The sequence below is a fragment of the Calonectris borealis genome, chromosome 4 (genome assembly GCF_964195595.1).
Source record: "Calonectris borealis chromosome 4, bCalBor7.hap1.2, whole genome shotgun sequence".
In the NCBI taxonomy this organism is placed as follows: domain Eukaryota; kingdom Metazoa; phylum Chordata; class Aves; order Procellariiformes; family Procellariidae; genus Calonectris; species Calonectris borealis.
In genome coordinates, this window is record NC_134315.1 from 19,930,012 (window position 1) to 19,952,634 (window position 22,623).

A 22,623-nucleotide genomic window follows, 5' to 3' on the forward strand; every position below is an offset into this window, starting at 1 on the left:
GTGAATACGGAAAGATGGGGTTTAAAAAGCAGAGATTATTATGACTTTTTTAAATTATTTTTTTACTGTTGAAAACCGACAGATCCATTAGAACCAAGATATTTTGTCAGAATGCAGCGTTGTGATACACTTTTTATCAATAAGATATACAGAATGCCAAAAAAAGGAGAGAAATTTATAAGTTCAGTGCAGGATAGCCAATGTGTGCTGCTTAGGACACTCATCTGGTTAGTGAGAAATGCACGTTCTAACCTGACTCAGGCAAAGTAGGGACTGGACTCTTTTCTTGCAAATACTTCAGCCAACACCTCTAATAACTATTGCATCTATTCCTCATTGTTTTGGACCACGAGTCTGACTGTCTCTTTATTTTCAGGCTCAAATTTGTCCTGGTACCTGACACGTGGATCAGAGGTGTCTGAAACATGAGATTTTTGCAGGAAGAAAACAAGGTGATAGCTTCAGCACCTCCAGGCACTGAAGGGGCGGATCAAAATTGGGACACCAATGACACATGCTTGTCAGCATACCTCTCTTGCCGTATCTGTTAAGATTCATTAAAATTTGGACCCAGTATAAGCCTTGGAAGAAATACACTTTACATAAGCTCAGTGGAAAACTTGTTAGGGTTTGGTTGTGTAATCTGCCAAGGATTCAGTCCACTTTGAGAACGCTTCAGCCCCTCCCAGCTTCTTTGCATTAACTGGATTGGGCTCTTCCTGCAGAGATTGAGCAGACTCCACGCTAGAGTTCAGAGGCCAAACAAAACTTTCCCTGCCATTTTCCTAGTGCGGCCAAATGTTTTTTTTTTAAAAAACCCAGACTCTAAGATCAGGAATGCAGGCCAGAAGCAGAGTATAAAAATAATTTATAATCAGTAGAGCACATTCCACTGCAGAACTTGGAACTCAGCATAAAGTTATTCAACCTTTGGCAAGGAAACAAATACCTGAAACCAATGACAAGCTGTAGTAATAGTCCACATAAAAGGTAACGGCTTTCTATTGCTACAACTTCTTGCCTTGGCTCAGACTGAGAGGAAAGTGATGTGAGTAGCAGCACCACCAGCGGATAGTTTTTAAATACATTTAATGAACTGCTATATGTATTCTGCTAAAATAATGGTAATTTACAAAATCTACTTTTCAAAGGCTAGAAAATAAAAGGTTGCCTTTGTGTCCCCCATTCCCAATCTATGTCATAGATCATGATGTAGTTTTTTAATTACATAAACACCCACTATTTTTCTACAGACCTCCATGGGAATGTAAGGAACCAGAAACATTTCTGAGAGCTTGGTATGTATGTTCACCCAGCCTTCACATCCTTATATCTTTAGCTGTTGCCTCCTACTGGATATTGATCACTCAACAGCCAAAAGCTTTAATACAACGACCATTACTAGGTCTATTCACCAGCCTAGTTTGAAAGAGGCAGTTAAGAGAGAGAGATACAAAGGAGTTGGATACCAAAATAGACTGTCTTACCCATAAACTCCACTTTTTTTGTTGTGTGCTTGTAAAATTCTTTAGTATTTCATCAGAAGGGGAAAACGTCTACGATTTCATCTACACTGTGCAACTGTTCCGTTTTCTCTGTGCCAAGCTAAAACATGAGCAAAGATCTAAAGAGCTCAAGTTGAATGCGATACTGTGTTCATCTGTGTGACTTCTTTATTAAGTAGACAACCTCTGTGATGATAAAAAGGGCAGTGCTGCACCATTATATCTACCATATCCTTTAATCTTTTTTTTTTATTTATGTGTTTAAATCAAGCAAGACAGTGCTATGTTAAACAGTTGTATTGATTTTTTTTCTTTTGATTCTATTAGTTTAGCTTCAGGGTCAGGTACATGTTTTGTGATATTCCCAGAATAACATAATCCTGACACATCACTGCACATCTGTAATACTGTTTGGAAGACCAAAAATATATATACAAAGCACAAGTTGTTTGAAAAATAACCTGTATTTACTGAATTCGAAATAGGTATTTGGATTACTTTGTCAAATTAAAGTACTGCTGTACTACTTATCTCCCTTTCCAGGTGCAAGCAGTAGTGTTCACTAATATTTTGCAGGATAAAAATGAAGAGTACAATGGATACTATTTCTTGCAAAAGGAAAAAATATTTACAGCATAATGGCGTAGCACAAATCTTTTGAAAAGTAATATCAACTGCTGTCTCTCATAGTGTGCTGCTGCTTAATAGTAGATAGTTCCATATTGCTGATATAGGGAAGTGAATTTTATGTAAATGCACTAATATAATGGGATTTCTTAATCCTGACTGGAGGAAGAAGCTTTTCAAGCATATTTGCTAAAGTCATAGTCAATGTCATTAGTCATAGTCAGTGACATTAGAAACAGCATTTCTGTAAGAAAAGAAAATGAAAGATACAGTTTCACTGCTATAAAAACTAGTCACACTATTTCTAGCTAATTCTGAAAGCAAAATGTGGGACTTTACAGGACTTAATACATATCATAAATGTTGAAATAATTTGGTTTAGTCAATATATCCCCAGTATAAAATTGGTCTGAGCAGAATCCTTTCCTAGTTTATTCTATGTATGTGTTAAAATAAATAATAATAAAAAAAAACTTGAAAGGGAAAAAAAAAGAGTAAAAAATGTTAAGAATTTTTCTAGATTGTTAGTGTTTTGGTGAAAAAACCTGCATAGAACTGAAAAAAAAAGTGCTTCTATGATCATTCAGTTTTAAAACCAGGTTTATCTAAGGGTTTTGATTTTTGCTTTTTTGTGGTTTTATGCATCTTGCTTGAAGCATTTCCTGTAGTATCAGCATCTCTAATGTGTCTCCTCTGAGTATATTCTCTGGTGCCTAATATTATAGTTGCACCTACTTTTCAGGCTTTCCATCAAGTCGCAACACCAGTATCAGTCTATCCATTCATTCAGCCATGTATTTTCACAAATGTTAGTTTTCTGTCAAATTTGGTTGGCGCTGGCTAGTGATTTCCACTGGTATGAGTGGAGGGTTGATAGACTGTGAGAACAAAGCTTCATCATCCCTGTAAGCGTTCAAACTTCTCAGTGACATTTTTACCCGCTGTATGGTGTGGCGGGAGCGCACACTTCTGCCTCCTGGGAATGCAGTGGCAGCAGGGGCTGCGGGTGGATGTGTGCGTGGGGTGGGGGCTACACTCTCCGCAAGCTCTGCCCTGCTTTGGCTTCTTGTTGATGGCATGTGGGGTCAGTAGCAAGCAAAAAAAATCAGTGCTGTGCTGGGAAATATGTATGTTGTGAGTGTTAGAGTGGGAGAATGATACAGACATCACGTATATAATCTCCCAGGAATAAAACCCAAGTGATATGACAGGTTTCTAAGGGTAAATATGATTTAGCTGTTAACAAGGGAGAAGTTTCAGCAGCATCAAAACAATCAGATACTGGGCCCACATTTTTAAAAGAGTCAAATTTGACCTCTAGATTTGTATTCATATGGACACTTAAATGATGTTCCAGAGTGAGGTAACCCTTAGATAAGGTGCTGGGATATCAAATATACATACTGCAAAAAAATGGGGCATACGGGTTTTAAAGCAGAACTTTGTATGTGCAGCAAAGATTATATGTACATGATTTTGAAAATTCAGCTGTGTAGTGAAATAGCCTACAGATTCATGACATAAATAGGGAATCTATACTGCTTTCACACACACGTAAGGCTTCTTTGCCTTCTATTTTAAAAATGTTAACAAGTTTAGTTTAAAAACATTCGGACGTGTCATTCTAACCAGTTGCAGCCAATCTGACTAGGTACAGCAGATATTTTCCTGGCAAAATCATATCAAGCAAGTTTGCCAGTGGGTAGTTTCTACAAATGTCTTGAAACTCTCTGTTTCTGGAAAACGTAGGCAGCTCTCCCTGAAACATCAGTGAAGGGGCACTGTCTCAGCAAACAAGTTGCATTCACAAGGGACCAGGGGATCTGTCTATGCTTCTGCTGTTTTTAATGTTGGTTTTCATATATATCCTCCTTTTTTTATCCTGACATTTTTGTATAATGGCTCAGTGTTTTTAAGCTTGTTCACTTAGAAGGTGAACAATTGGAATGGCAGGACATGCCGAGATACAAATGAATAGAGCATGGTTTTACATGAAAGGGCTTTTGCCAGGTTTTCTACTGAAGTGTGCAAATTTAAAACTGTGGATCAACGCCCTGCTCTCTGCCCACTCAGTGTTGGGTCACAACGTAGTGACAGTGACAAACTCCTGAGCAGCCAAGCCCACCTAAAAATACTGTACGGAGGCACTCAGCAATAAAGGACAATGCCTTCAACAGCTAAGAGCTACCAAGGACTTTTGAAGACTGATGACCAATATGGAACATCACTTTACATACGTACTATAAATCTTAATGCTGTGCTGCGCAGAATTGCTGAAACTGTCTCTGGTACAGGGAGTGATGCAACATTATTTTGGCTCTGGTATAGCTTGTATACAGTTATTCCCAGCAAGATTAACTTGTGTGAGTTCCTCAGCTGGAATTAACTTGCTCACAACTGGCTTTAGCTCTCTAAGATATTGTGCACATATATCTGGTATTGGAAAGCAGCTGGCATTGCATCGGCAGTTTCCTCAGCGATATCAAAAAATTCAAGCTGCATGATGCAATTACCAGAAGCAGTGGGAGAATATTTTATTTCTTCAGTCTCATGCTCTTTTACTGTCTTTTAGCCAGTGGCTCACTGTTATGTCATTCACTTCATGAAGGACAACACTCTGTTTGTTAAATGGATGGTTTACTTTTAAGTTTTCTTCCAGGAAAAAATTCCATAGCTGCAAAATCTCTAACCATCTGACTGATAGTCTGTTTTTCCAGTGCCCAGACTAAATGCAGAAGAGAGCTGATGGTTGTAGAGCTGCTTTAAGATGAGTCCCTACTTCTCTGCTTATTCTTTAACAGTTTTGCCCAAATTTCAGTTTTTTTCTGCTGCTCAGTTACAGATTCTTGCCTAGTTTTCCTGATATTCTTAATTTTAAATCTCTTCCAGCATTACAGCTCTCCAGATTTTTACCTGTTACCATCTGTTGATTTTTTTACTCAAATATTTTTCTTCTGTTTTCTAAACTGAATCTCATTGCAATATTCTGCCTGTGTTTCTAATCTTCCCGTGACCCCTTGTATTATTTCTCCATTTTCAGCACTATGCTCAGCTCCTCCTAGTTTAATAGATCTGCAGATTTCATTAATGTACCATTTACTCCCTCTTCTAGCTCATTATTGAAGCTATTAAATGAGATCAGAAGTAATACTAATCTTTGTGTACTGCACTAAATGCCTCCCTTCAAAGTTATTGTTTATCATTACCCTTCATTGTTTGTCATCACCCTTCATTTCAGTCAACATGATAGTTCATTTCCAATTTGATTTAAATTTGGGAACAGAATTTTGACACATTGGAGATGGGAGAAGAGAGGCTAATCAACAATCCAGCAGAGGCTTCTAATTAAGGCTCAATTTAGAGGATCAAAGTTAGGAGTCCTCTTCTGCAGCCACAGTGTAAGGCGAAAACTGTCTCCCTAACTTAATTGAGAACACCTTAAACTCAGTGCTAAAATATCCTAAAGAAAACAGTATACTGCTAAAATTCAGACACGTGACAGTATAGCTTCTGCTCTCTATTCATTAATTTTGTATTACTATTAAAAAATCAAGTTTGTCTGGCAGACTTCAAAGTGTTTTAGTAAATTTGTTTTCTCAATAGCTGTTCCATTATGTTGCCAGGAAGGGAAGCTAAATTTATGAGTAGCAATTTCAAAGACAACTCACAGAATATGTGAACTTCTATCTTTGGCTGTTTCAGAGACATGCAGTCTTGCTTCCAAAGCATCTATATCCTCCTTCTGTTCCTGCATAGTGTAAAATTTCAGGAAAGAGTTTTTCAATTTCACAACCCCTTTAATTTCTAAATTCCGTGGTGAGTAGTATGAAACATATTATAATACGTCATTAGGAAACTTCGGTTCAGTCAGGAAAAACTCATTTTGACAAGATACCATTCCTCTGATAATAATTAATCCCACATGACTTAAGGGCCCAACACCAAAGCCAGTTTATCCTTTACCTTAATATAATACCTAGCATTTTATAAACTTAGGTTGCTAACACTTAGCATCAGGGCCAATTACTCTTGGTCTTTATTGACTTGCCAAAAATGTCTTTATCCAAATACATTTGGATATCCAAGAACTGCTCGATTTTTTTCTAGGAGTACTTGGCTTGAGCTCATTTAGTTATGTATAGTCTGTGTCAGTGCAAATGTAAAAACCCTAAACCTAGTCTGGCGAAAAATTGCCTCTAGGTAGAACTGAGGTCTCTTATAGTTTTGTACTTACATGTGTTGAACAAAACAATGGGACAGTGAAATACTGAAATTCAGACTGGAGTCAGGTTATTTGTTAGATGTAGGGAAAATATCAGAAGAAGGCGGGTGCATCCTAAGGGCCATGATGACATGCAGTGCCTCTAATGGAAGTATAATTGCAAGTCCCACTACTGCAACAAGGAGTGGGTTCATGAGTCCAGAAATACAACCAGAAGTGGGGTCACAAATCTAGAAATTGGGTTGCCAGAAGAGTTTGAGATTAGCTGCTGTAAACTCAGCTTCTCTGAATTTTGAAGCTCTGCATCTTTCAGTATCTGCCTACTTATCTGACATAGCCTGTTATCTCATTACTGTGAATCTGCCTTAACCTCTGAGGCAAATTTTGTTCACTCTTCCCCAGACTGCTTATGGAATATTTTCCTCCCACTCAATCTCTCCTAAAACCCATCTCTGTCTCTGTTGATTCCTGCTAGGGAATCAGCAGTGACACTTTTTAGCCTTGTTTTTATGGTTAAGCATTTTTATAAAACTTTTTATTAGGTTTTTATTGCTACTATCTCCTGTCTGCCCCTCTCCCCCTATTATTAAGTTACATATTTATTATATCTCTTGTGAAATTGGATTGTATGATTTTCTGGGAAAAGATTTAATGTCACTTACATTTTCAAAGGTACCTACCAATAACATTTAATGATTTAAAAAATATGCATTGTTACTCTGGTTCATTAATACCTATTAATCATGATTTAAGGTGTCCCTGATGAGTTTTACTGTTAACTGTCGAATGCTTACCTTCTTGCAAATGAAAGCCTGAGGAGGCTGCTTCAACCAGAGAATATTAACTCGTTCATTGCATCAATTTTTGGTCATCTGTATAAAACACGTAAAGGATATGTATGTTTGCCTAGACCATGTGTCAGCATGTGTTTTGGGAACTAGTTGGTGTGTTGTGCCTCATTTCCCCCTTTGTTCCTCTGTATTCAAGGGTCTTTTACCTTGCCTTTGAAAGACACTTGAGGAAATGCATGCCTGCTGTGAAAGCCTGATTTATTTTGCATTGCGTCTGCACTGTCTGGTTCTGCAATGTGCACTTTGGAATAAAATCAGCTTCTCTGCATCTCTGCAAAGGAATTTTTTTCCTAAGAAGTTGACTCTTTCATTGTGTGTATTTCTGGCAAAAGTATGTGCATTAACTGTATTAGTGGCTTTTTCTGTATATGTTAAGGTTTTTCTTATTTTCATTATCAAAGAAAATATCACTTATGTGGACAATGCTTTGCAGGAGTAGGTCCTCACCCAGAAAGGTTTCAAAATCAAAAAAGTGCAAGAAAAGTAAATAAGAAGAAAAAATAGTAGTGATCATATGTTATTGCCTAGCAGTCCAATAAGTGCAGATACTGACCTTGGCAAAAGCAGTGTGAATGTAGTCTTATAATAAATGGGGGAAAAAACTCCTGCAAGTCCAAAAAAAAAATTGCGGTAGTGCCATCTAGTGTGCAGGTTTCTGGGAAGGGACAGTCAACTACTTTCAGCCCATGCCACTTGTTACAGTCATGCCCTGGCTCGTCCTCCTGCTGCTGCTCCCTTCTCAGCCTGCTGACAGGCGAGCAGTAGCAGCATTGACAGAAGGTAGAGGAAGAGACCTGAGGGCTGTTTTGCAGATGCTGATTCTGGCACACATGCCGTAAGGTTGTCATTGCTGCTCTAGAAAAAATGAGCATCCATGGGATTTTAAAGAAGGAGAAAGATAGCTGTTCTCTCTGTATTCCCATACAAAACTTCCTCTGCTACTCATTGGTTTCTACTGCTAAACATGTAATGGTTAAAACATCCTTTCTTACCTACTGCAGGCCAGTTGTTTTGGTGTTGGGAGAGAAAAAATACAAATTTGATACCAGAAAAGAAGAGGTTTTTGAAGCTTACTGAAAGGAGTGGAAATGACTTTTTGCCTGGTGGCTAAAGGATTTCTGTTGAGTAGAGGGTCCACAAAGTCCTTTGGCCAGGAGATGGGAGGTGAGAGGGAAGTGAAGGTGAACAGGGATCTGTTCTGTGTACTAATGCTCTGTACTAGGTGGAGCCCTTTCACCGTGACCACCCTAGGCTTTTCCACTGCTGCCTTTTCGACTTTCACTATTACTGACTGAACCCCTCTGCTTTAATCCTGAGATATGCAAAGTGCACGGCTTGCCCTTCAGCGTGTGAAGCTGCACGAGGTTTATTTTTGTCTTCAGTATAGAATCTGCTTGTAACACGTGGAAGAGTAATCGAGCCAGAAACCTATGTCTGCAATGAAGCCCGCATCTCCATAGCATCATATAATGCTGTGTATCCGCCTGTCCTCTGCAGCCGGTGCCAGAGGATATTGCTTTTCCACTTGGATTTGCTTGGGGTGCAGCTACAGCAGCATATCAAATTGAAGGTGTCAATTTTTAGCTGCCAAAGTGTTAAGGAAGTTTTAAGTGAACAAAAAGTCAGGATCCAGGAAGGAGAGTGTTTGATCTTTGTCTCATTACGTAGATGCTACATCTGATGCAAAGCCGTGTAGCACTTCTGTTTAAACACTTCTGGCCCGAGCAGAAAGAAGAGGGTAAAAGACGTTTCAAATTGCAGAAATACGGCTAGGTAATGGAAATAGAGGAGGGACCTTTCACTAGCTATTGCGGGGGGGAGAGGAGGGGGAACAGAAATAAGTAATTTTCCCACTAGTTCTTGAGTATTTCCTTTCTCTAGAGCTAATTTAAGTAGATTACTATCGACTATTCCAAAACTGGATGGGAGAGCTACCTCATCAGACATTGGTACTCACAGGGGGTCCTCAGTTAGGAATTAATCTCCAAAGAATATGAGAAATGGTGAACTGAGAAGTTAACAGTTGGACTTGTCGAGGCCCTCCCCCAGGGACATGTGTCATGTTCCCAACTGAATGGAGGCACTGATAAAGTGATTTGCCCAGCATGATATGAAAATATGTGGCAGAGTAGGGAATGCTAACCTATAAGGTACAGGGACACCTACAGCCATAACCCCCCCAACCTTTATCCCTTCATAAACGTGTGTTTAGAGACCTTTAAAATACATATAGATCTGATTTTCTCATATTATACCCTGCAGCACACAGGCACTTAGCTCCCATTGATTTCAGTACCTAAATGGGAGTTGTAGATCTAAAATTGTCTTTGAGGATGTAGCCTTTAGTTCTTGGTTATTGCTGAAAGTGAGAGTACTTGCCCGTGCTTGCTACCTTTTAACGAGCTCAGTTAGCTTCACCTAATAGACTGAACAGCTCGCTGTTCCCAGGGAATCAATATTCTGGGCCAGATTCTAACTCGAGTCCTGCAATGCGCATAGCTCTACTAACTGATTTTTAAAATGTGAATTGTGTGTACATATAGAATGACATTATAATTTCCTGCCTTTTCAGTGGCTAGATGTGCAACTTTAATGTTCTCTTAATGTATTTTTAATGAGCTTTCTTAAGGCTTCTGAGTGGGAGAAACGTAAAAAAAAATCTATAATGTGGTCTAGACACTACTCAAATGACCCTTTTCCCACAGAAGTAAGAAACTCAACAGGGAATTCCTCCTCCTGAAAGCTTTGGAAGCTGTGCAGCTTCTGACTTAGAGGCAGCATGATTGAAGCAATAGTTCTTGTAGAGTCCAAACTCAGTTGCCGCACATATCACAAGATAGATACACAGTGGATGAGGCAAGGGCTGACAGGCTACTTTATTTTTTACTGTCAGCTATGCATTTATGCACAGTACAACCTTCTCCACTCTGTATATTTCAAAGTGCTAAAAAATCATACCAATTGTACTCTGCATGCTCAAAGTGCAGATTTCAAAGGTTCATGACTCAGTCAAATCAAAATCAATTTGCACCAGAACACTCAAAAGCACTTCTTCTTACTGAGGGCCATTTCTATGCTAAATTTCAACTCTCTGCTTGAATTTTTTTTTTTTTTTTGAGAGAGAGAGGGAAAAGTTGCAAAAAATTCTCGTACTGATAAAAGTGGTTTTCTTCACTTCTTTCATATGCCAAATAGTTGAACTGCATTAATTCAAACAAAATTTCACCTTTTGGGCAGAGACCAGGCCAAGAAAATTTCACTCCAGAAGGTGAAAGCACAACGGAATTAGAAGAAAAGCTAACTTGGAAAAGTACATGAAAACTGAAATACTCTGATCGGTAAAATTCCTGCTTCACTAGCTTCACTTAAAAGGAAAAACATTCTGTCTTACTCCATTGTAATAATTGCAGAGAATAGGAAACATGCATCACGTTTCATGATAATTTATATTGATCATTTGATGACATGTTATGTGATGATTTGGTAGCTAAGTCTCACCTATCTGTTTGAAATGTAAAATCAGTTCCCCATCACTGTTCTTTCCTGGCCCTGAAGCTCGCTAAAACTCAGGGTACGTCTACACTGTGAACTGCTGTGTAGCATGGAGGTTTCTGAGCAAGCTTAGAGGTGCGACCTCAGTTCACTGAAGCAGAGCAGAGCTCTGTGCAGACTAATTGTGGCTCAGCAGGATACATCAGTGTATGTGGAGCTTTCTGTTGCCTTGGCTAGATTGCTTCCTACACTTTATTTAGCTAGCTCAGAAACTCTGCACTGTACAGAGAGGCTCTTCAAACAGCATGAGGAATGCTTGCAAGTGGCTTTGTTTGCCACAGCCCCGGTCAGGGCTTTATAGTGGCTAATGACCACTGGGGTAGTACTGTCATCCTCTGCTGAAAATCAAATGCTCCTTCCCCTCCCTCCCACCTCCGTTGCTGGAGGAAGGCAGACAAAAAAGAAATCGTTCAGCATCTGCTCTAGCTGCTGATTCTTAAATGAAGATGTGTTAGCTGCCCATTATGGCAGCTTTTGCCTTCCCTTCCCTCCCACTGTAGTGAAAAAGGAGCTATATCATATCGATATGGTGCAGGAAGCCTGCTCTTAAAGGCTTCTAAATTCTAGGTACCACCAAAGAATTACTGTTACTTGTTATTTCCTGCACTCCTCTAAAATGACTGTTTATTTCAGCAGGCATTTTTAAAATCAGAAGCAGGATATAGAAAACTTTTAGTACTGCATTTTTCCAAGGAGTATACAGACAGAGCACAAAGTCTGTGATGAAATCTGAGATTAAGAGAAACTCAAACTGTCTGGATCTAAAATTTGACCTACTTTGAAGGTTGTCCCATATAAGAGTTTAATATACTGACCAACCAAATGTAGATGTATCGGTGTTCGTATGCCGTGATAAGATTCTGTAAAGAACATGAAATGTGACAATGATCTTTGAAAAGCTAGGTTATAGAAGCGGTGTTACAAATTTTAGTAATGCTTTAAATTAAGTGTCTTCAATATGCTTAACCTTGCATTAAACTTAGATTTAATAAGACAGATGTGTATTAAGTACTGAATATACTTAAGGGAGCAATCTTGCATTGGCAGGGGATGGACTCAATGACCTCCTAATAGTTCTCCTCCATCTCTAATTTCTATGATACTAATTGATTATTAAAACACTTTTATTGAGGATTGATATGTAGCTATTATATAGTTATTAATCTTACAACCCAACTGATATTTAATTTATACATGATTTTAACACACAATGTCATTTTAGTTTTTAAAGAGTAACCCTGGATCAGTGCTTTCACTGGGGCTCTGAAATATCTTGCTGGTAAATGAGGTTGGCCATTTAGGGGTTATTTGGAATTTTATGATAAAACCATACTTTGCAGGGGTGTAAGTTTACAAAGCTCTCCACATTAAAAATGAAATGTTTGCCTCAGTTACAGCATTGCTCTGGAAAGACAAAGAAGCTTGTCATGAAGAAGGGTGCATTTATTTGGTTTAAATGCTATGTAATGTTAGTACTGTGTAATCTCAAACAACAGTTAAATTTTGGATATTTTGGAGGTAATCTGTCTGTCTCAATTTTGGATTGCGAAGAAATTTCCCAAAACTATGAAAGTGAAAAAAATGGTGCAGGGATTTTGAGCATTCAAAATTCATTTCTGTGAACGTTTGGCTAAGCAAAAAGCAGAAGTTTTGCAGAGCTGTGTTATTAATTCAGCTTGTATATGCCTAGGGCCATGGCTCATAATGGCATTCCTTTCTTTTTAACAGACTGTCAGGATTTTCAAAGGACATCCAGAAAGCCATAAGTGCCTATTCGTTAAACGTATTTCTCATACCCTAAAGGCTTTCTTTGATATGGACTGATCTTTTACATTTATGGATGGAAGTTGCATTAGACAATGCCCTTTGTGAAAACCTGTAGTATCTCAAGAGTTGCAAACATCTGATTTTTGGCTAAGGAAGTATGAAGAGTGTTAGAACTCTGAATGCTTTTTAAAACAGGATTTTTAAATAATTAGCAGCAAGCAAAAATATTAATAAATGCAAAACCTAATGCAAATATATACTAATGCTCGAAAGTTCCTAGTTACTTTAAATGATATAAGGAGCGGGGAAGGAATACTGCTCATTTTGCTCATCGGATTTTGAGGGGTTTGTGCCTACTTTGTGATAAATATTTACGTTCAACATATGTCTTTTGATGTCAAAAGTATAACGACCAAGTTTTGTTTTTCAAGCAGAAGGCTGGAATGCAGATGGAAAGGGCCCTAATGTCTGGGACACATTCACCCATCAGGGAGGAGATCGAGTTTTCAAGAACCAGACTGGTGATGTAGCTTGTGGCAGCTACACTCTGTGGGAGGAAGATTTGAAATGTATCAAACAGCTTGGATTGACTCATTATCGCTTTTCTCTTTCCTGGTCACGTCTGTTACCTGATGGGACGACAGGTTTCATCAACCAGAAAGGCAATTGTTTCTTAAAAATAGAAGGTTGCAGCTTTAATTCAAGGTTATTGCTGCAGTCTGGCATAATTAATCCAGTATGCTATTCTGCAGTGTAGCTTTGAAATTGCAACTTTTTTCAGAGTAATTATGGGATGATTTTTTTATAGGTTTGCAACAACTTACTAATTAATATTCCAGATCCCCTTGGATAGCACAATCTTTTGGGATAGGATTAGTATTATGTTTCCTATGTATCTTTTTTGCTTACTCCAGTTTTTTTAATTGTAACTCTACATCATTTTGCTTCATCAGAATGTTTATACTTACAGGGATCCTAGCAATGAGGATATTTTTGGATGGCTTACAATAGACAAGTATCTTATTTGGCAAATGCATTTAGATAGTTTATCTGTATACTCTGATGTACTGAACTTCACATCAACTATTTTACACGAAGAGGGACATACTTTTTCCGGATATTTTCTTTAGCAAATTAGAGAGGATTCTTCAGACTCAGCTAGGAACTGTGCTTAGTTCCCTGACAAACAAAAGGCAGTGCCTGCTCTGAAGAGAAGAGTTTTCACAATCTCAGCAGACAGTGTAAAAGTGAAAAGGGATACAGACATAAACAAGCTGGTCAGATTGCTAGAAGTCATATATAAAATTTGTTATACTTCTGATTTGTTTATTTTAATTCCATTGGTATGAACTGGGGGAAAGATGAAGGTGACTTCCTAGGAAAAGATAGGAAATGGCAGCTTTGCCTGCAGAACATAGGGAATGGAAGAAAGAAGAAATAAAAAGAATTGTGAAGAATAAAAGCAACTGAACCAGAAGGGATGGGAGAATCAAAGTAGTTGGCTGAGGTCTCTTATGTGCTGGGAGGATACTGTTCCGAGGAGAAAAAAGCAAAGTAGATTTGGATGAACCTCTGAATCTCAGTTCTGTCCCCTACTCTTCTGAATCTCAGTTCTACCAAGAAGACATATATCTTTGTACTTCTGGGGCAGTGTTTGCCTTGGCAATTCTTTTCTTCCACTGGTTTGAAGGTTGCAAAGATGGAAGGCTACAAAGGGAAAGGATTTCTTAGAAAATGCTCGTCAGGTTATCCTGATCTGTACTAAGAAGATACCAGCAGAAGCAATATTTTTTGCAGAATTTTGGTCATGTAGAGTTTGGCTGTTCAATAGGCAGCAGCCTGTCCTCTGCATCCTGCAGATTACGGTTTTCACCAGAGAGTGGAGGACCCTTTGTTTCAAGAATTCAGAGAGGGGGAGGGGGCTGGTGAATCTGCTGTAAACAGACCAACCAGCCATTTTCCCCTGCAGAGCATGACTGCAAAAATCCTGCCAGCATCCCGGAGAGGCTTGAATGGAAGCCTTTCCTTTGCCACCAAAATTTACAATATGCGGCCCACTTTCACTGGCACAGCTTGCCCTTCCCTAGGAACGCTTTTTGTGGCGTGTTGAATTTAAATTTGGCTGAGTCCTTGTGGTTTCTTTCCTGTACTGATATTCCTTCAGCTGGGGCTGCAGGCACTGTACAACCCCACGGAGCTGCCTACTGAATGGGCTTTGTTATTTAGATGTCAGAGTGGGAGATAGCAAGCAGACATTCTGAATGCACTTGGTAAGGAAAGCTAACATTTTGACAAAACTCAGCTGTAATTTCAGAAAATGTTCGCTTGATCCCCAGTATAAGCAGTTGCCTGATTAATATTATGAACTTTACATTTAGCAAAAGGGCATTGGAGGAACTCCAAGTAGGCCAGCTTTCATTAGGCAGGAGTTCACTTCTCTTGTGCAGTGATCTGTTGAAGCAATTGTAACTGCATAGCATGGAAAGGCCATCATCTTCTATATAAACATTTTTACAAAGAGCATGTGAAGAATTAGAAAGCTTAGAGCAATGTCCTTTCAAATAAAATCATTCACACCAACTGATTCACTACCAATTTCACACCTAAGATGTAGGACATTTGAAAACCTTTAAAATCATTCTGTTTCTAAGTTGGTGGGGGTAGGGTCTTTTAAAGCAGTGATGTTGTAGGTGTATTGTTCCTAAGACGTGTCAGGGTTTAGGTAAAAACTTACACCAAGTTTGTTTTTAAAGTATTCTTGTATAATTATTTTCACCCTGGAAGGTGCCCTGAGCAGAACATGTTAGCTGCTGAACACTAGGTGTTGGTGTGGAGGGAGACAGAAGGAGTAGACATGGGGGTATTGAGTCTTGGAGAGTTTGATGTAATGCCTCACTTCAGCATGAAGGTAGGGAATCAGGATGGGGAGAGAAGACGACAGAAAGGAGAAAAGAACAATCCTTCACTTCTCAGTGACAAAATGCTCCTTAATGTCTGTAATCCCAAAACTTTGGGGTGTCTCCACAAAACCCTTATATACACACTTTTTCAGAGGAATGTTTTCTTCTGTATTTCAGCTTCTAGGTGACCCACAGATACAGCCATAGAAACTAAATCAGGCTACTCTGGAAAGTATGAGACAGTCTGGAAATTTGACCTGGCATTTACATTTTTCAGGGATGCATATTTCTCTTCATTTCCTAACACAAAGCATAAATCTTTTCCAATATTGGTGTTTAATCGAGAAAAAAAAAAAAAGAACGATAGTTGGTTGCACTTAAATGTTATAAATTGTACTAAGTAATTTATAATCTGAAAATTAGAATGGGAAATGCTAGTGTCTTCTAGGCAAGCATTACTCTCAATATGGTAGAACAGAATCCTGTATCAGCAAAGGATTTCTTTTTTCCCAGTTTAAGCTTATGTAGTAAGCCTTGCAGTCCCACCAGCAAACAGTTAACACACACCCAATCCCACTGAAGTCAAATAGGTCCCTGTTCAAAAGTAACAGTAACAAACTCTATTTGCTCCTAATTGGTCTTGCAAATTGCAAGAATTTTCTTTTCAAAATTTAAAATTCTGGTATATTCCTCTTTTACGTGGGTGCATTCTCAGGCACAGGCACGTATCTCCTCAGAATTTAATGTGTTTTTCTGGTGCTGCATTCGGAAGAAAAAACAAACTGTGAGATTTATTGTGAATTACTTTGTAAACAAACTTATTGAGTCTTGCTGTGCTAAAGGATGTGTATGCACCTGTTTGTTTATGAGAAGGCACTATCTAAATCTGGGGTTCATAATTGATTGCTGCAGTAAATGTTGTCTTAAAAAAGCCATTCGACAGAAATCCTTACGATCAGTCATTTGAAGTTAGGATAATTTAAAGTCTAATACTGTCCTTTTAAGAAGAAGGTAGTATGGGATTCTGTGTTGGCATTTTTAAATATCAATATACAGCAAGCTGAACCTGAAAATACCAGGGAAGTTATAGTACAATATATACAGACATGTTTACTAATGAACAAGTTTCCTGCTTTGGGTTAAACAAAATCTCTGGTTCAGAAACTGTTAAGAATAATAATCTAAACCATACATAACCTCCTAAGCATACATTTTATTAACCTTTGCAACTTAGTCTTCCTCCTCCTCCTTTCTGCTGTGTTCTCAACTTCTTTAGACCTTTCTCAGTTCTGGGTTTCAATACAGCAAGGCCTTGGGATAGACATTTCCTAAGCACCTATGTCTTATTAGGATATGTGGTAGTCTAAGACCCATGACATTTTTATGAATTTTAGGTTTCTAAGGTTCTTAAACACTTTGATATATTTAGCCCAAGTCTCTGAAGCAAAGGCTGATTGATTTCTACATTCCACCAGCATGATGGAGACCTACTCCTGGCTGGAGCCTCTTAGCTTAACAAGTAATAATTCAAGGCCACTGTTGGTCTTTTCCAATTACCACGCTAAACCAGATAGTTCAAGTAAAAGAGCAAGCTAATTGATACTCTTTGAACCAGAGCTTATGACGTGTTTTGCAATATCTAGTGTTTTCAGAAGGCTTAAAAGAAATGTGGTTGTGTTTGGATGTAAGCAAAATTAAAAATGCCTATATAAGAGTTTAAAGTATCCTAATATTTAAACTTACAGTGACCTCTCAGCAGCATAAAAATAGTCCTTTAGGAAACATATTCATGTCAGCCACTGCTAAATCTGAACAGAAGGTGAATTCCTTTTAAGCCTCTGGAAATACATCCCCCGTACTGGCCAGCTTTAACAACACATCCAGGAAATTAAAGTTGATCTCTGTCTTATCAAGAGGGACAAGAAAGGTTGGAAGTCATGAGCTTTTAGAGAGGTGAGCTAATTCCTTCTCGCAGTTAGAGGGACTGAGCAGTCTGCAGCAGTGGCAGTGTAAAAGGAAGAGAGTTGGTTTCTTGGATAAACTATTGCCAAGCCGTTCAAGTTGGTGGCTAAAGACCAGTGCCCTGAACTCCACCTACAATCTATTAAAGCCCAATGAAAAGCCTTAAATCTTACATAGATCTGGAAAGACACCCCAGCTAATGAGGGAACCATTGAATTCACACCATTGCAAAATATTGAAGGTATTGACAGTATCTTCTTTGTCATGATGCTGGCACAGACAGTGATGGAGAATGGAACAGTCCAGAGAAAACAGCTCACCCAGCTAACCAAGTTCAAATCATAAAAGATCAGCTTAGTTACCTCACTGAGTGTGACACTAAACTTTTCAAAAGACACAGTTCTCAAGGAGAGAAATGCTTTCGTTAGAGCAAATCTACCTGTCAGGCTCTCAAGTGTTAGGATTTTTCCAACACGCTTTCGTCTTGTACATGCAGCCAGGCTGCCATCCAGGCATTTAAATGAAAGGATTATGTTTTCATGTGACCAGCACCCATCAGAATTATGTTTCTCCCGGGGAGTTGCTGTCCACTGATCTATTTTGAAAATTTGCATCCTCATTTGATTTTATGTGCCTGGTTGGAAGATTTTGTGTGCTGAGCATTTTTGCCAACTCTGGGGTCTTGTAACAGTAGTCAGCATGCTGTTGAGAGGAAATATTTGCATCTCTTAGCAGAGAAAATGTGCAGTGAGGTTTCTTCATGTGTTAAAATGTAGTAAAGTTACTAAGTTAACCTTTTTTTGTTTCTTTTAATATTTTCAGGAGTCAATTATTACAGCAAAATAATTAATAACCTGGGAAATGGCATCCTGCTTGCTGTATCACTTTGGCTCTCCTCAGTCCTTAGAAGGTGAAGGTGGCTGGAGATCTGAAAAGATCATTGAGACCTTTGATATTCATGCAAAGTTTTGCTTCAGAACGTTTGGAGACTGAGTGATCGCTATTAATGAGCCTTATGTTGTTGCTATAGGTGGTTGTGAGAAAGGTATAGCCCCAGCATTGGTACCAGAGCTTACAAGGCAGCTTATAATGTGATAAAAGCTCCTGCTAAAGCCTGACGCAGTTGTGATAAGATATTTGGAGAAAACAATGTGAACTTGTGTCTATAGCTTTGAACTCAGAGTGGTAGAACCTCTACGAATTCTGTAGCAGATCAACAAGCAACTAAAGGGTACCTATCCTTTACCTTAGATGGGTTTGTTGGGACAGTATTTACTGCAGGTGAATACCCAGCCATCATGAAGTCCTGGATTTCTGCAATGCATTCAAAGCAGGGTTACTTATCATCAAGGCTTCTGGAATTCACTAAAGAGGAAAAAATGTGATCATGGCTATTGCTGACTTCTTTGCCCTGAACTGTTAAACTTAAGACCAAGAAAATGCAGGCAAGAGGCTAAGTGTTTCAATGGACTGTGAAGCTGAGCAAATAATGGACCCTTCTTGGCCTTTTGCAACTGGGAGTTTATGCCTGGCTGTAGTACCATGGGGTTTGCATTGACTTCTGTGTTATATCGAGGAATGACCTAAGGCTCACGGGACCATTTTACCACTATTAGCTGGCCAATGAGGGGATCTGAGAATCCAATGAGTAATACTGGTGATTTGGGGGTTTTTTTGAGGAGCCCATCTGGATGGCATAAGACATTGTACAAGATATAAATAAACAAGTCACCTTGGGATTCTTAATTTAATTTTTGCGTGCTGGCTATAAAGAGTAGAAGCCTTAGTATTTTCCTATTGCCTTTGTACTTGGTAGCTATTTTACAGTTTGAAATGACACACCAGTGTTATATCATCTTTTGAACTCCAGAAATGATCTTTCTGATGCCAGCAGTAAGGCTTTCCTGGCATGCATCTACTCCTGGCAATGGGACGTGTGGTGACTGCCAGTACCAAGGGGTTAAGGAGCAGTGACAATAAGCAGATGCTAATGCAGGAAAGATATTTTAGTCTTCTCATTAAAATAAGTCATTTCACTGTCTTCATGGATATTTGCAGTTTTGCTTTTCCATTGTTAGTCATAAAAGGTCAGCTCATGGAAAATTAAGTTAATAGGGTCAGTGCAATTTGATGAAAACTAGTTTTAGTTTGTAGCTTAGAAAAGATAGAGGGTAATGCATCTGATTTTATGGGCTTTCTTACATCTGTTCTGAATAAAACTTCTGCTGTCTTGTTCTAGGATACATATAATAACCCTATAATTTACATCACTGAGAATGGGTTTTCCCAAAGTGACCCTGCTCGACTTGATGACAGTCAACGATGGGAGTATTTCAGGCTGATTTTGCAGGAAATTTTAAAAGGTACCATTTAAAATGATGAAAGATCAATTGTGCAAACTTAATATAATTTTACTTCGTGCTTATTTGCATTCAGCAATGACCAATGATTCTTGAAGCTAAAACTCATGTAAATTGGAGTAAAGTGATACGATTAGAAAAAAAAATGTTTAGCTGAAAGGAAAGCAAGTAGGTTTAATCCAGCTCCCCCCATCCTGGGGTGGAAACAGATGAAAAGGTGCTCCATATGTACATTATTTCTAAACTCAGTTTTGTAGGGCCATAGTTCTTTGTTGAGCAAAGCAAGCACATTGATCTTCAAAAGTGCTCATCGTTCATACTTCTCATTGTGAAGCGTGTCAAGTTGAGTGCACCTGAAAACCTGACCATTGCATCTCATAATATCCTTACAGAATACAACCTCCCATACGCAATGAGGTCCGTGTAATAATTCATTCCTGTACAGGGCCATTAAGTCCTTATACTTCAGCTTCTGCTTTTATGTCAGGATGGCCAAAAGTGTTCAGCACTAGTGAAGCTCTTTTTTTCAGAAGATGCTTTACCATTAGTTTTGATAGAAACAAAGTTGGTCCAATTTCCAATCTTCTGGAAATTCGTTCCCTACCTTCCTTCTGTTGGTAGTATTCTCTGAGGCAATTTCCAGGGAGTAGATCTTCTCGTTATGTATCAAGTGAACTGTATTTTAAAATGCCAGTTCATTTAGATAACAGCTAGTGTCCCTGTTAGATTTGTCCAAAGTGATCACAATCATGAATGTCATATCCTGGTTTAATAGTTTTTTGTAGCCATTCTTCCATCTTCATGCTTCTTTTTTACTTTTGCTATGTTTATATTATTTATTTTATCCTTACTTTCATTAAAATGTTCATTTAAAAACTACCTTTCTATCTACTTCCTTTTCATTTAAAGTTGCAATTTAGACTTGTCATCCATGCCAATTAACTTTTTTTCTTCAAGTACAAGATGCAAAGGACCATTTTCTGGCACTGAAGCCAACTGGTAGGACCTACTGCTATCTGAAGCAGGCAGATTATCTTCTAACTGCCTTTGGAGAGCACTTCCTGGGCTGTGCCATTTCTGGCCCAAGCCATGTGTGGAGAGTAATAGTTGGCATTGGACAGCAGTTTTGTCCAGGAGTAAAAATTAAAGTCCGCAGACTATTGAGGGATGGTGTTTGAGTCAGGCCATTGACCCTGTTTTGTTTACTTATAAGGCTGGAATTGACTTTCTCTGAAGATGTAAAGAAGTGAATAAACATTCAACTCTCCCTGTTTAATGAATGGGATTCATTTACCAAATCTTGTTGTTTTACAGTGTACAATGGCTTATCCTGAAGTAAACATTTAGAGTAGGTCTGATGAATCACACCTTAGTGCATTCATTGACACAGTTCTCTTCATGCACGGTAAGGAAAGGAAGGGGACTAGCTCTGAGGTAGATGCCTATATGGGAGCCATCAAAATTTGGGTAAAATGAACCTTTGCCGTTTGTTCAGCCGAGCACAGCTTTGAAACGTGTGTGCTCTGACTGTGATCAGTGCAACCTTACATAGGTTTAGTTATATATGCGGTTTGACATAAAGTTGGATTGATGTTTATAATTTTATCCAGTAAAAAGCATGGTGAAGCACTGGTTGAAACAGGTCTCTATGCGAAGATAATATGATATTAAATCCATCACCTGCAAGGCACTTTATGAAGAAATGCCAGTAACATTATCCCCATGTAACCTCTCCTGCTACTCTGAGGAAACAGTTTAAGACCACTCCCTATGTACTGACCCATGAATGAGCAACCCATTTCAAGTTTTCAGCTCAGATATCCTGCAAAGCAGGATATTTGAAGACGTTCACTTTATTCAACACTTAAATGCTTAACCATTTATTAAGTGTTATGTGAAGCAGAACAGTTTAATTGCTCTGCATACAGTGTCTACTCTACAATAATTCCTTATCTTTTGAGCTAAGTTTTGAAATGATTAGTACCGGCTCATTCATGCAATAAGCTCTGGGTCATGGCAGGGGCCTGTGTGGATTTTGCTGTGGGATTTGGGCGTGCCTACTTACTTTTTTGTCTAACGAAGAAATAAATATGCTTGACTACAAAGGAGAGTATATCTACAGCTTGTTACTGCACTTGTTAATAGAAATATTTTAATATGTTATAATTGGATTGATAGTATCCTCATTTCATCTTTTTGCATGAAAAACCCTCCTAGCTTTTAGAATACATGCTTGCACTAATTATGTTAATTTTGTCAGCCAAAATTTTCAAAATAATAAGGAACTTTGCTTTTCAAGACCTTGTGTTTTTGAAAGTGCTATGCTCTAGTGTCTCTCAAGCTAGGTAGCAAGATTGCTGGTATCCAAAATTCCTAAAATTTTTGCTATCATCAGGACTATTTGAATGACAAGATTTTGGAGGGCAGGACCAGTCTTGAGTTGGTACAACAACCTTCACCCACTAAGACTGTGATCACGGAGTATGGATGAGTAATAAAACCACTGTATGTTACTCCTATGCTTTACTTTTAGAAAAAGATTTTGATACTGTCAGAGAAAATTGAGATGGGGGGGGGGGGCAGTGTTAGTTAATAAGACCAGAAAGAGCATAAGTATGAGTATGTATGAACTAGGAAATAGAGAGTGAACAGCATGCAACTACTATAAATATATAACATTATAGCTATTATAGATGGAAAATAGTTTTTAAATGGATACAACTGCTGCCATGTTGCCTCTGCACTATATGAATAGATAAAAGCATCAATGTTTTAGTAAATGTATATATACCTATTTAGCATCTCTACAGGGCCATAAGCATGCATGGTGCTTTACAGGTAAATGAAAATGATGTCTTCTTACCCCAAGGAACTGAA

General features: G+C 38.5%; 1 protein-coding gene across 1 annotated transcript in view; it reads left to right on the forward strand.

Annotated features, from left to right (window-relative positions):
• LOC142081920 (cytosolic beta-glucosidase-like) overlaps positions 1-20,924 on the forward strand; it is a 41,714-nt gene extending 20,790 nt beyond the window's left edge. The window contains 10 exon segments of the mRNA XM_075149292.1: positions 8,703-8,775; positions 12,959-13,186; positions 18,209-18,254; positions 18,256-18,443; positions 18,446-18,498; positions 18,568-18,763; positions 18,766-18,804; positions 19,278-19,345; positions 19,626-19,749; positions 20,704-20,924. Coding sequence (XP_075005393.1) covers positions 8,703-8,775; positions 12,959-13,186; positions 18,209-18,254; positions 18,256-18,443; positions 18,446-18,498; positions 18,568-18,763; positions 18,766-18,804; positions 19,278-19,345; positions 19,626-19,749; positions 20,704-20,924 — 1,236 coding nt within the window.
• The last annotated feature ends 1,699 nt before the right edge of the window (positions 20,925-22,623 follow it).